Raw genomic sequence first — 14,706 nt, 5'->3', positions numbered from 1 at the left:
GAATAATCTTTTCTGGAATTCGCTATGGGGTATAAAGGCAATGCATGAAGGATTAAACTTGCATGTATAAAAACTAAATAAAACCAGAAGGAAATTTAAGAAGGAATATCTTTTCCATTGTAACAGCTGCTAATTACCCAAAATAAGTCAAATATATGCACAATGATCTGTAAAGTTGAAAATCAGTACTCGTATCATAGCAGATGAAGTCAAACCTATTCATCTGTTCACCCCCCTAACAACTTTACTCACCAAGGGAACAAAAGGGGACAGTAAAAAAAAACGACTCTTAATTGGTCATTATTAAAAAGCAATATTATGAATTAATACATAATAAGAACTCTTGATTGGTCCACCCATCCACATACATATAGTGACGCTTGACTTGTGAATTTCAGGTGAGTAATTAGACTCAAACCCAGGATCTAAGCAACACATGTTTCATGGTAAACATCAGTCAATTCTTACATGTTTGTTTAAAGATCTAAGAAGGAATCTATGTGTGTGGAAACTCATACCTTGCTGCATAAGGGCTCCAACCCCAAACCAAACACTGTTGATTAAGGTGAAGTTGTTCTCTACGACATCAGAATCAGGGTTGCAGGGATGAGGGTTGTACCATTCATATGGTGTAAACCTGCAGAAAGGCCACACAAACACAATCACATCTTCATCAGCACCTATACTGTATAGTCAAGTCAATAAAGTCTGTTTTATTTGTAAAGCACTTTTCACAATTTTGTTACAAAGCAGTTTTACAAAGTGCTTTAATAACTCCAGTGAGCCAAGCCAAATCCTCCTCCAACTGGCACATATTTTAAATCTATTTCAGAATATTACGTAGTGATATAATTTTTTAATTATATGCATGAAATACCCTAACCCTAACCTATTCTACTTATAACATATATTTTAAGTTAAACTCAGGGTCCCCACACATCCTGGAAAACCTGGAAATTTGCAGTGCAGTTTTCCAGTCATGGAAAATTAGAAGAATACCTAAATGTCCTGGAAAATAATTATTTGTCCCGGAAAATATTTTAGTATAATAGAACCATTTGACTGTGTTGCTAACAAGGTATTACATGCACAAACAGTAGCGGATCCTGGCATAGAAGATATAGGCAGGCACAACGCTCGCTGCAGCACGACAGGGTACCTGCCAGGCCGCCCCCACACAGAGCTCGCAAGATTGCGATGGGAGAAAGGAGAAATGTGCCCCGACAAGCTACTCAGCCTTAAAGGCTCTAAATGGTTAGGATTATGGATTTTCATAATGTATTCTTACATTATGAACAAACATAAGATAACCATGACAAACAGTAGGCCTATAGGTAGGCTACACCATAACACAGGATCTTCTTTAAGGTCTTGCAAAAATTAATATCAACCATGTGATTGCTGGGCAGATATGATGAAAATTAGGAGGGGAGGGTTAAATTTTAAATTAGGGATTAGGTGTAATAGCACAGAGAAGCAGCAATTTGTAAGAATTCTGCCATATACTTTATTTATTGACTCTAAAATTTAATTGTGCAATTTAATGTACTGTATATACTGTATAATGTCTCCATCTTCAGCAGTTAGCTAAGTCAGGTTAGCTTAGCCGAAAGACATAGTTAGGATGCTTAACAACAACAGAAACATTCTATCATTGAGTTAGTAGGAAAACGATGCTTTGATCATCCTCCAAAATAGTTTTATCACCCTTAATAGCATTAATACACCAGCAGTTTGTTAAAGAAGATGCCAAACTGGCAAGGTCTGTGATTTTGAGCTATAGCTGCTGTGCAGGAATACAGAGATCTTTGCAAAGTGCTGGGCAGCACAGCAAGAGCTAATTAACAGTAATCCTACAAGAAATAGAGACATGATGGCAAATCCAGCCAGTTTGAAGATTAATGTGTGGAGAAAGAGACCAAACTTAATCTAAAATAGTGTGCAATTTGCAATGACTTCAAGTTGGGCTGATTTTTATAGGTAATTTTCAGGGTGCAATTTTTTTAGGTTCGTCTTGCACAACACAAATTTGACAACATTAGTACAGTTAGGCTAAGGTCAACTATCTATAAGACTTAATAAAACACTAACATATTTTGTTATTTTGGTGACATGGAGATGGGTGGGGAGAGTTTTCCCAAAACAGATTCATACTGCAAACACCAACACATTCTTCAAATTTTCTACACATCAAAGAAAGTATTCATTTAATGGAAGTGGTCCTGACTAAAATGGCTCTTACCTGGCAATGACAAAAAGCACACAGCTGACTCCGAGGCAGGCGAGGAGCACGTACATCCAGATATCTGGAGATAGAGGGTTGAGGAAGGAGAACACACCTGGGTTGGTGCCATTAGGTTTGTGGTACAGAATCGAGATTCCCAGAGTCATGAACGGCTTTGAGAAATCAATTACTTTCTCTCTCACATAAGTGATAGTGAGGGGTGCCACGGCCAAATCTGCCACCTGTAACAGAAAATATGTTTGATTATTAGTTTGTTTCAAAAGTAAATCAATGAGAACTCGCTTAAGACCTCCAGAAGACCCCATGAAATGACTTGATAAGCAATTTTAAAAAGCTTGTACTTTTTTTTAAATACTCAATAGCCTTTAGTTAGTTTACATCCCAGTCATGAACCATGATTTGCCACTAGCTATTTCATTTCATTTCATACTTTACTGTCCCTCTAGGGGAAATTAGTTTTGCCGCAAAAGTGACAAAGGACAGTAAGACAAAACATTAATGCATCAGACAAATAACACATGCATGATCACATAAAAGGAGACACCCATCCAAAAACGTGTATATAGCATAAAAAATGTATTAATAATTTAAGTAGAGTTCAACTGCCCAGTGGCCACTGGCACAAAAGGGGCCTTAATTCTATTGGTCCTGCCCTCCGGCACTCTGAAGCGATGGCCTGATGGCAATAACTCAAACTCTATATGCAAGGGATGGTCTGTAGTATCGAGGATGGAATATGCTTTTTTTTTTACCCGTATATAAAACATTTTGGTTAACTATGCCTGACTCTCCCCAATAAGTTTGCCTGCCACTTTTACAAGGCTACTCTGTCTGTTTTTGTTGGACAAGGTGAGATTTCCATACCATGCAACCATACAAAAGGTTAAAACAGATTCAATAAATCTCTTTGAACTGTTGAACTTTTTTACAGAAAACATCAACATTAGATTCGAAACACAATTTATTGTCAATCACAATCCTAGATATTTATAATTGTCTACAAGTTCAATCTCTATACCTTTAACCTTAGTCAGAGAAGGACCAGGTGGCGACCTCCTCAGATCAATCACCATATCCTTAGTTTTGGCCACATTTAATAAGGCTACACCATGATACAAAGTCATCAACTACGGGTCCATGATCTTGTTCCTTCTCTCGAAGAAGGCTCACTATCATCGATTCATCAGCGTATTTAATAATAAATCTATTCTCTTGGTGGCTACGGCAATCTTTAGTGTACATAATGTATAAAAGGGGAGATAACAACAGCCCTGGGGTGAACCAGTCAAAGAATATAACTGTTTGGAAAGCACACCATTGACCCTTACACACTGTGATCTTTCTGTTAAAAAGTCCAAAATCCAAACAATATGGTTGAGGTCAAGTTTAAAAAGAGACATGAGTTTTTCTACTAGCAAATGTGGCTGTAAAGTATTAAAAGCAGATGAAAAATCAATACATAAATGTCTAGCATGAGCTTTGGGGTTCTCAAGATGTTTAAAGTATTTAATAAAAAAAATGTGTGGCATCCTCGACTCCTCTACTGGCTCTTTAGGCAAACTGCAAAGGATCAAGGTTATTTTCAGTCTGATCTAAGATCTCTTTTTTCACTAACTTTTCAAAACATTTCATAACTAACGAAGTAAGAGCCACTGGTCTAAAATCATTAAGGACCTTTGGAGTACACATTTTTGCAACAGGGACAACTATGGAGTGTTTCCATATCTGAGGAACTCTTTGTAGCATAAGAGACTGTGAGAAGATATTTAAGCACACGAGCAAGAGTGTGATATGGCCCTACATCAGCACTGCTGTGATTCTGCCGCAGGCATGAGGCAGCAGGCCGAGTGCTGTAGGTAATCACAGCAGTGCTGATTTAGGGCCATATAGCACGATTTCAGTGAACAAGTCAATGAACAAGTCTATTAAAAAAAATTAGGAAAAACTGAGTACGGTCATAAAAACGCATTTGTGCATGGAACTACTTTCTGCCTTTGCTGGTTCAAACCAAATGATGCGTCCAAGCCTCCGTTAGTAATTCAGAAATGTCACTTCAGAAATAGTGTCACGGCTTGTGCTGTTTCTAACAAGTTATTGGATAAACAAGGATGGATGTGTGTGTGTGTGAGAGAGAGAGAGAGAGAGAGAGAGAGAGAGAGAGAGAGAGAGAGAGAGATGGAGCATGTGCGATCACCTGTTGTCACTCCCAAGCAGAGATGCTGTCAGCTTTCTGAAGATCAGCTTTCTCAGTGGAAAAATAGCTGTCCAAGCGGGGCTATTTCGCGGTAGCCGATGCACGAAAGTTTTCACTACAGAAACTGCAATCTCCTCCGCCATTTTAAACAGCACGTCTTCTCCAATGTGGAAAGTCTGGTAAGAGGTAAGCGCCTTGAGTTCTGTAATTAATCAGTCTGTTGTGTCTCTCAGTTGCGATGATCCGTAATGCTGAAGTTGTTGGTTTAAAGCCATTTAAAGATATTTTCTAGCTTTAGTAGTGTAGTAGTAATACAAGTGATCATGGAGTGCTGTTGTATGTAAACACTGGCTGACGCAGATTCACTTCACATCACCTAACTGGCTCATATTACACGCAAAAATTATCTTTTGTCACCATCTGCTGGCTAAAATATGTAATGTCAAAAAAAAAATACATGTAAAAAGAGACACATACAGTAGCTCTTAACACATATGCACTGCTCTTACACTTTAGTTTAGAACGGCACGAACACAAGCGGAGTGATACACACTATGAAGCGTCCGAGTGCTGATGGTGTGAGACCATCAGTGCTCATGGAACGTCTCTCGTCCAGTCAGATTCGAGGACCGGAACTAACTGTTGTATATAATTAAACATACCACTCAACTGTTCTGCACACATCTTTAGAACCCTGCCTCCAGTATTATCTGAGCCTGGGCTTGCTCATTGGTTACAGGAGGTATTAGGGGAAGGAACATTTTCATTGAAGAGAACATTTTACTGGACAAAAATCTGTAGGCTATATGAGTGCTAGCTGAGTATTTCAATATTTTGGTCTGTTTTCCTGGAAGAGAAAGATTTTTAAAATGTAGATGGGAATAAAAGCCACAAAAATCCAATTCACTTCTGTAAAAAAACATCTTGATGGTCTTCACTAGTCTGCCAGCCTGTTAAGGCTGGTCTTTTACCTGGTTTTAGAGGGGTTTTGGCCAGATGAAGTTGGGAGACCTTTTTAAACCAGCCAAGACCTACAGAATTTGATTTCACTGGGTCTTTAATAACAGAAAGACCACACAAATTAGCAGATGAACCCAAAAATAAAGAGACAAAAATTATAATTTACTAACAAAAGTCAAATAAAGTTTGGACTTACATGATCTATCAGCTCTCGTACCATGCCATTCCATTCTCCCTTGTCATTCTGTGCTCCATATTTTCCATCAGACACCAGTTTGACCTCATAGGAAAAGCCCAAGATGTTGGATAACTCCTTCAGCAGGTCCAGACAGTAGCCTTCAAACCGATCATTCCCATACAGCGGCTTATCTGACTTCTTATGCATTACATATGGGTTTTCCTGCAGGGTCAAAAATGCTTGATTGATTCCAGCCTATGTATTATGTGGCAGGAGTCAAACACTTGTTGATGGTTTGAGCTCTGTTCATTTGCCGATTCTTACCAGGATTGTTGTGACAATAAGTGTCCGGTTGGCCATGGAGTCGGTCACATTGTTGTTTTTCTCTTTGTTGCTGTCAGTCAAGTTAAGGCCAGTGTTTGAGTTCCACACTCCAATCTAAACACATATAGAACCACAGAATAAAAAAATAATTAGTTAATTTTTACAGTGAACACTAGAGATTCTAGACAGTGCTTCTCAACTGGTGGTTCGTGACCCTAAAATGGGTTGCAGGTCTGTTCTGATAGGGTTGCGAATAAAAACAATGCTACTCTATATGCATGTAATAAAATGCAACTATGTAATTAATCATAGATCGGTAGCAAATTATATATGTTTATCAACTTTTAAAAGGGAGGAGAAAATGCTTTGAATATATTTTATTGTTGACGGCAATAATAATGAATTAAACTATGCAAAGTAAAAGAAAATACAATGATAACATTTTGTCTGCCAAGATCATGAAGCCATTAAAATGTATTTAATATTTAGAAACCAAACACAGAAACTATAAAGACTGTAAATCACACTTCTGCTATTGTCTATGCATTTATTTGTATTTTTTTCGATTCCAATTTAAATAGTTTAGCCTAAGCAGTTCATGCTAATTTTATTATATTTAAATGTTTAATGTTAAGGACATCATTGTTTACTTGTGTACGAGAAACTATTTTGGTACTGTGTTGGGTCTCCGCTTGATGTCCAATGTAAAATCTGGGTCCCGTTCACAAACAGTTGAGAAACGCTGTTTGAGCCGATTCAGATGTGTGTACAGTGTTCACATGTCTTTGATTCAAAATGATAATTTAAAGGAATATTCCGTGTGGAATACAAGTTCAGCTCATTCGACAGCAATTGTGGAATAATGTTGATAACCTTTCTTTTCTGGGTTACAGCGAGGCACTTACAATGGAAGTGAATGGGGCTAATCCATAAAAGTTAAAAGACTCATTGTTTCAAAAGTATAGCCACAAGACGTAAACAAAATGTATGTTAACATGATTTTAGTGTGATTAAATTGTGTACTAACCTTCCCGGGTAAAATGCACAGCAACGTGCAAAAACAAATAATACAAGTTTTAACAGAAGAATTAATGTAAGTGCTTTTATCAAATTATAAGCTTCACATTTCTGCCTTTAAACCCTCCAAAAAAAGGTCCCATTCTCTTCCATGTAAGTGCAACACTGTAAATTCCATTTTTGCTGTTTTTTAAAAAAAAAAAGGAGGGACGAGCAAAAATAAATTTTTGTGGTAATCAACATCATGCCACAAATGCTATCGATAGAGCTTAACTTGTATTGAACCTGAAATATTCCTTTAAGTCTAACAAGGCTAAATAAACACAACAATAGAAAGAATAAGGGAAAAAGTATGGGAATAAATACATTCAGTTGTAGGCTGTTGTTATGCTTTGTAATCTCCGACCAACATTGTTCGCATGTAAACACCTTTCCAGCATTCTTATTGGCTTATCCAATATGCGCAAGTATTGTGTGCATGCCTGCTTACGTTTAGATGTCAAAATTACAGAATAATCAGATGATTTCAAGTCTCATGAAAACGAGGCTTTCTTGCGTTGTCGTATTTTTTGAATAAGCTGATTTTTGGTAGTTATAAGCATATTGGTGTGCATGCAAAGTTGCTCAATGTCTCCTCTATCACAGCCTCATAGCCTATAAACTACTGAAATGGAGACGCCTCTCCAAAGAGTAAATATTCTTCTCAGATGATCTTTCTGTCAAACCGTTTATGTATTGCAATAGATATTTTCATTTGCTATGGTACATCACCTCTGTTTGATTGCTGCTGTCACAGGGAGCTTTTTAAATATGCATTACAATCCAAATGGAGCACTTGGTGTGCTATTAGTGTGCTCATAAACAGATGTTTTAACAAATGGGCTCTCTGCATTTATGACTGTGTGACAGATTGATATGTTATTTATTTCTAAACTCACGCAGAGATCTGGAAAACTGCTTTATGCTGCTTTTGGTTGAAACGATCTGCCCACTGAGAGATTGGCAATGTTTTCAAAAATATGTGATATAAAATAACTTCGAAAAAATCTAATTTTGCTGGGCAGATATGTAAAATAAAACTAAAATCAATAATATCTATAAACCAGCACAATGGGTTTAGCAGGTTTAGGGGTACTAACAAAAAAGTACCAAAATAAATATTGGTATTACCATGTATGGCAATGCCATAGTGTTTTTGAAGCAACTTCATCATGTAAATGCATAGATGATGTGGTAACCATTCAACACCATGTCATACATCAATTAAGCATGGTATTACCATCTGATACCATCAAATGGTAATACCACTGTACTGCCACAATACTGTTTTGTAAAGGGAAAAGGGAGTTAAGCATCATATTTCTGAGATTCAATACAAACCTTCTTCCACACTTTGTTAAAACGACCACCTTCCATAAACGGCTTGTGAAAAGAAAAGAAAAAGCCAAGGAATCACATATAAGACAGATGTTTAGATACAGCCAAGACAAATTATTTTATTAGCTCATGTAGCATCATTCACCTACTCTTGGATCTATACAACACAGATCATGCAGATCATGTGTTTCTCTGTTTACCTTTTCCATTCCATCCTCTTTCAGACTGATGATGTCCAGATCGAAGTCTTTTCTCAGACCATCTGTCTTGTTTATAATTATCTGTCCTGTCAGTCCATTCCACTGAGCCTAAAGGGAGAGAGCACAGAATCTTTTTTTTTTTTTTTTTTTTTTATCCTAAAAAAAAATTCTGATCAAATGTGAGGGTGTCAAAATGATTTGCTATTATTGTAAGTCCCATTTTAGGGGCCAGAAGTATTGTTGTCATCATTAGTTGGATATGTCTTTTCAGCCCGTTCCTGTTGGTTCCTGTTAGTTACAATTATACTTTACTTTTGAAATGAAAACAAAAAATAAGAAATAAAAAGGTAGTATTAGATGTATTTTATTCATATAGATATTTAGATTCAGGTTTACATCATGTATTTTCAAAGTAACATGTACAGTATCAACCCTGTTACCATCATAACTCCCCCTCGTTAAAATAATTTACTTTTTATAATTTTATCTCGCTCTCCCGCTGATCAGCTGATTCAGCACCGGCTGTGCACCCTCACAGCCCGGCCATGCCCTCCTCCTCGTCACAGTGAATTATCCTGCTCAAAGAGGCCACTGTCATCATGGAATGCAATGAAGGGGTGTACCTGGTCTGCAACGATGTTTAGGTAGGTGGCAGTGGTAGCTCAGCGGTTAAGGCTCTGGGTTACTGATCAGAAGGTCGGGGGTTCAAGCCCCAGCACCGCCAAGATGCCACTGTTGGGCCCTTGAGCAAGGCCCTTGACCCTATCTGCTCCAGGGGTGCTGTATCATGGCTGACCCTGCACCCTGCACTCTGACCCCAGCCTAGCTGGGATATGTGAAAAAGAAGAATTTCACTGTATATGTGCAAATGTATAATGTGTGATGAATAAAGAAAATTAATTAATTAAATTAATTAAAAAAAAATTAATTAGCAGAACATTCCCTTCACTGGCTTGTTGTCTTCCCACAGTGCATCCTGGTGCCATCAGTCCCCCTGGTAAATGGTGTACATGGCCATCCATGTGATGTAAAAGAAAACAGGACTCATCGGACCAGATGACCTTCTTCCACTGCTCCAAGGTCCAGTTCCGACGCTCACATGCCCATTGTAGGCGCTTTCGACAGTGGACATGGGCACTCTGACTGTTCTGCGGCTACGCAGCCCCATACGCAGCAGGGTGTGATGCACTGTGTGTTGTGAAACATTCCTTCCTAACATTTTCTGTGACTTGTGCCACAGTAGACATTCTGTCGGTTCGGACTGGACGGGATAGCCTTCGTTGCCCTCGCGCATCAATGAGACTTGAGCACCCAACACTGTTGCCGGTTTGTGGTTTGTCCCTCCTCGGACTACTGTCGATAGGTACTCACTATTGACTGGGAGCACCCCACAAGCCTTGCCATTTCAGAGATGCTCTGACCCAGTCTACTGGCCATAACAATTTGGCCCTTGTCAAAATCGCTCAGGTCTTTACTCCTGCACATTTCTCCTGTATTCAACAGGTTGACTATGAGAACTGATTGTTCGCTTAACATCTAATCTACCCAGACCTTGACATGTGGCCTTGTTAGGAGATGATCAACGTTATTCGATTCACCTGTGAGTGGTCATAATGTTTTGGCTCATCGGTGTATATTTCCACTTTTATACATATTTTTATGAAGACAAATGAGTGTCATGTTACTACAAATGACTACTATATCATGTCAATTTTCTGTGCAACATTTTCTGTGCGTACTGAATTATCAGTATTTGACATTGCTATCTGACAAAGAAGCAACGTGGAAGTAAACTATAGCAGGTGGAACACATTAACAGTATGATTTGGCTATTGTCATTTGGGTGTATAACTGAAATTATGTAAATTGTGCATCTATTTAGACCAAAAAGCACCTGACAAAATACATACAGTATGTGTAGCTTATGTGTAGCTTGTGTGTATCTTATGTGTTATGTGTAGCTCATTATGTGTTCGTCAGCCAGTTGGGTCTCATTAAATTAGATTTGTTGCATCATCTCTTTGATAAATGAAAAATAATACACCAAAATATGACAGAATATATTCTATTCTATTATTTTCTAATTGTCTTAAAAACACTTTTACACTATATAGGCATTTTGTAGATCCATTTGTGGAGATATAAGTGCCAGGTCGCTAAAGACCTGAGGTACTGTATGTAATTATGTTTGGCAAAACAGCCGTGCATTTAAGGCTTAAGTATATTTGGCTTTCATTTGAGAAAATCCACCTTATTTTTCAGCGAAACTAGTGCGCTGCCATTATCAACCTTGAATGTGGACCACTTCCAGTATAAGCCACTTCCAGCTATTTTAACTATACAAAAATACTACATTATGCTGCTTTATATTACAGGCTGGCAATACATTTCAACATATTATTATCATTAATTACGATAAACGATAAAAATACGATTCATAAACTCATTGGTTTTGAGCACATATAGTTTTACCGTTTATCGCATTTTGTCATCGTTTTATCACACTGTTGCACAGGCAGAATGAATTAAATCAGGCGCTGACAGGACAGTCCGCCACAAACGTTACACAACCAGCAGAGAGGAAAAAGATGCCGGGAAAATGCTTCTTGTTTCATTTTGGCAAAATAATAAATGCATTTTCCTCTCCGTTCTTTTTTAGCAATGTATAGTAAACAGACACGCAGATCCTACATTCAGCACGGCTTATGAAATATTGCCTTTGGAAATAAATAAATAAAGGCATCATCAGAGGTTATGCAGGTACATGAATGAGGGTTTACATGGAGACAAGAAAGACTGCATCATCATGATCTCGGTAAAGAAAGAAGCAGATTTTATTACCGTCTCTTCAATTCAACAACACACAGCAACAAGTGAATGATTTACTTACTCTTTTACTATAAATGCTGACGTTAGAAAATTATCCGACATTGGCACATAATTCTGCTGTACATCATGTGGTTGTGTGACAGTTAATAAACCCATATTACTAAATTCTGGTATTATAACCTTCTAATTATTTACACTGCGGTCAATGCCAGTGGAACTTTGTCACCGGAAATGCAGCCGCTGCTTACTTCCACGTTGCAAAATAAGGTGGATTCACATAATTAGATTAACAAACTCTCTCGACAGATGAAATAAACTATTTACTCAAACACTGAGTGGTTTAAATATTCTTAGTAATATACTGAGCTGGTCTGCTGAACGCATATACATTCAAGTTACCAGTAAGTATATTTCTCCTCTTGGTACAATCGCTCTAAAACACCCCCATTTAACAGTGAAAAATAGCCTTTGGACAAAGCTATGAGACATATCCAAAGACACTGATCACTAAGAGTCACGTAACAGTATGAACAGAAGTGCCCAAAGCAGTAGATCACACTCTGTACTACAAGAGGGCGTCAGTAAATGGACTTTCTAATCAACCTCACGAGGAGTGGAAATGTGAGTTTAGCTTAAGTGGTGGCCACAAGACAAATGGAACAGCAGTCTGTCCAACAAATCATTCAAAGATTATTTTACCAAGAGTTTGACCACAACATGTGATATTGTCAACAGATTTTGCACTAAGTCTTATACACAGTGTTGTACAATTCCAATGGATTATTTCTTTAATTTTGCAGTTTTTTAAGAATTAAAATGGGTAGGGTTGCATTCCTTTATAATCTTGTATGTCTTAAAGACAGCTTCATATACTCACATTGAGGTTGCATGCCCTTTGTCAAGATTTGTTCTAATCATTACTCTCTAGTGTAAATCTCACTTGATCCATCCTGTTTATCATTATGTACTGTACATTTGATTTGCATTGAGCTGCAATTAACACATGCATGACAAGTTCAAACACACACGACCCAGCAGAGCTTAGTGTCACAGCTGTCACAACTGTCAGTTCTCATTAAAAACATGAACACATCATCATCATGATCAGCAGGACTGGACAACAACACAGACGGAGATGGAACTGTTCAATGTCCATCTATAAATGTACATGTCAAGAACTTCAGAGATGCATTAACTACAGGGTTGTCTCTTGTGTGGAATTACTTTGAATTGTGTGACAGTGACAGAAAAGTTGTGATTTGTAAGCTTTGCACTGCTATGAGTTTGTTAAAGCTAAAGCGAAGGATAAGTTTAATTATTCAGAAATCAATTAATGTGAATTAAAAAAAATCTGAAATCTTATCTATTTAATGTGAGCCTGACAAAGGCTATTCAGAATTCAGTTAATGATGCACTTTTTGTTTCAGTGTTTTGTTTATATATGAGAACAGTTACTCTGTAGAGACTTACAATAGAGAATAAAGTTATTATATAAATTACATTTGAAGTTGTATAATTATCAGTGATTTAAAACAAGGTAGCATAAAAACAGCAGAACAACATAACTTTTGGTATCGGTATCGGCAGATGTTGTTCTAAATAATCGGATATCTGTATTGGCAAGCACATTCTTTAGCGGTGCATCCTTAAGAAAAACTCACAATAGAAATTTCCATGACTTTTTTTTTTTTTTTTACTTTTGCTGAAAATCAAATTTTCTGTGGGAAATAGACTTAAATATCGGCCAGTCTGATTAATCAGCCGATATCTGGCCATTTTGAGATTATTGGCATCAGCCCATAACTATACCTGCTTGTAAAAGTGTTTATTTTGCCTTTTTATAGTAAAAAATATTATAGTAAAATAGGTTTTTAAAAAAAAAGTACAAAACTTTAAAATGGATTTTTCTTACCCACACCTATCATATCACTTCTGAAGACATGGATTTAACCACTGGAGTCTTATGGATTACTTTTATGCTGCCTTTATGTGCATTTTGGAGCTTCAAAATGTTGGCACCCATTCACTTGCATTGTGAGGACCTACAGAGCTGAAATATTCTTCTAAAAATCTTCGTGTGTGTTCAGCAGAAGAAAGTCCTACACATCTGGGATGGCATGAGGGTGAGTAAATGATGAGCGAATTTTCATTTTTGGGTGAACTATCCCTTTAAATTGAATTATATATTTATTAGCATTTTATCTGCAATTGGCCACTCTGCTCTCTAGGATTCCCATGACCTTTCTTGATCTTTCCAGTCATTCATGATTACTGGATATAATTTTTTTTAGAAATCATTTCACAGAGACTGCTGGGTGGATTTCCATTTTTTTGCCAATAAATACATACGAGTATAATTGTTAGTGTAAAAATGTCTTCAATAAGACTATTGCGATTTTTTCTAATGCTGTTATTAATACACCAAATATCCATCACCGATGACGGATTACAGTCCCGAGTAATCTGAAATGACTGTGTGTTCAGGCTTAATTTTCAGGCATTAGGTGCAAACTAAGGGGAGATCTCAGCTCCAGTAATTCAGCAAGAGTCATTAAACACTCTTCCAACAGACCTCCGTCCTTTAGTCTGCAATGCCAACTGCTGACTCAACAATATCTCCTCCAAAACAAGAAGCTCAGACAAGACCACATTACTTTTCCTTGAGTAAATCCTCAGCTCGTTAAAACTGGCTCAAAACACATTGGGTGCAAGACAATTTCAAGAAAAGTAAGTAAAGCTGCATTTGGACTTTTTTAACTAAACAGGTGCATTTAATTATTTTAGTTCAGGAGTATATGGTGCAAATGTGCTTTAAAAAGGTGTATTTGTACCTCTTTGAACATGCTGATGAATCGTGATCCAAAGCGCCAGGGTTTGTGTCGGTGACACTGCAGTGAGCTCACAGTGATCTGAGATGCCCGCTGGGATGCCGCGGCAACCATATAAACGGCATCATACATCAACGCTGCTTCAGTCTGCAATACAGACAGAGAGACAATCCATCACACACGTAACCTAAACTAAATTAATCTATTCAAATAATTTAGAGCCAAGGCTATGAAATCATCTGAACTTATACTAATAAAAAAGTATAATGATAAAACATTTTTAAATACAGTACACATTAACATGGTAATACCTGGTGGACTTGTCCTATGGTAAAACAATGTTATTTGGCCATGGTGTCTTGGTTATACAATGTTTTTAGACATATTACTTTATACTATTAATTATACATTGGTTATACCATGGTTTTTGTTTTGGACATGTACTAAGGTTACACGGTGTTTTGGCGATTTACTATAGTGATGCCATGTTTTGTTTTTTTTGTTTTTGTTTTGTTTTTTTGGGACATGTACTATGGTAATACCATGTTTTTTTG

The 14,706-nt window shown here is 37.3% G+C and overlaps 1 protein-coding gene across 1 annotated transcript in view; it reads right to left on the bottom strand.

The window, feature by feature from the left end:
- LOC127422429 (glutamate receptor ionotropic, kainate 1-like) overlaps positions 1–14,706 on the bottom strand; it is a 57,621-nt gene that overhangs the window by 14,756 nt on the left and 28,159 nt on the right. Inside the window, exons 7-12 of the mRNA XM_051665945.1 lie at positions 14,156–14,299; positions 8,496–8,603; positions 5,902–6,015; positions 5,596–5,799; positions 2,243–2,466; positions 519–637 (exon numbers count right to left, since the gene is read on the bottom strand). Coding sequence (XP_051521905.1) covers positions 519–637; positions 2,243–2,466; positions 5,596–5,799; positions 5,902–6,015; positions 8,496–8,603; positions 14,156–14,299 — 913 coding nt within the window. The remainder of the gene's footprint in view (positions 1–518; positions 638–2,242; positions 2,467–5,595; positions 5,800–5,901; positions 6,016–8,495; positions 8,604–14,155; positions 14,300–14,706) is intronic.

Source organism: Myxocyprinus asiaticus, chromosome 31 (assembly GCF_019703515.2).
Source record: "Myxocyprinus asiaticus isolate MX2 ecotype Aquarium Trade chromosome 31, UBuf_Myxa_2, whole genome shotgun sequence".
In the NCBI taxonomy this organism is placed as follows: Eukaryota; Metazoa; Chordata; class Actinopteri; order Cypriniformes; family Catostomidae; genus Myxocyprinus; species Myxocyprinus asiaticus.
Note: the sequence above shows the minus strand (reverse complement) of the source record. Positions and strands in the feature narration are given on the sequence as shown.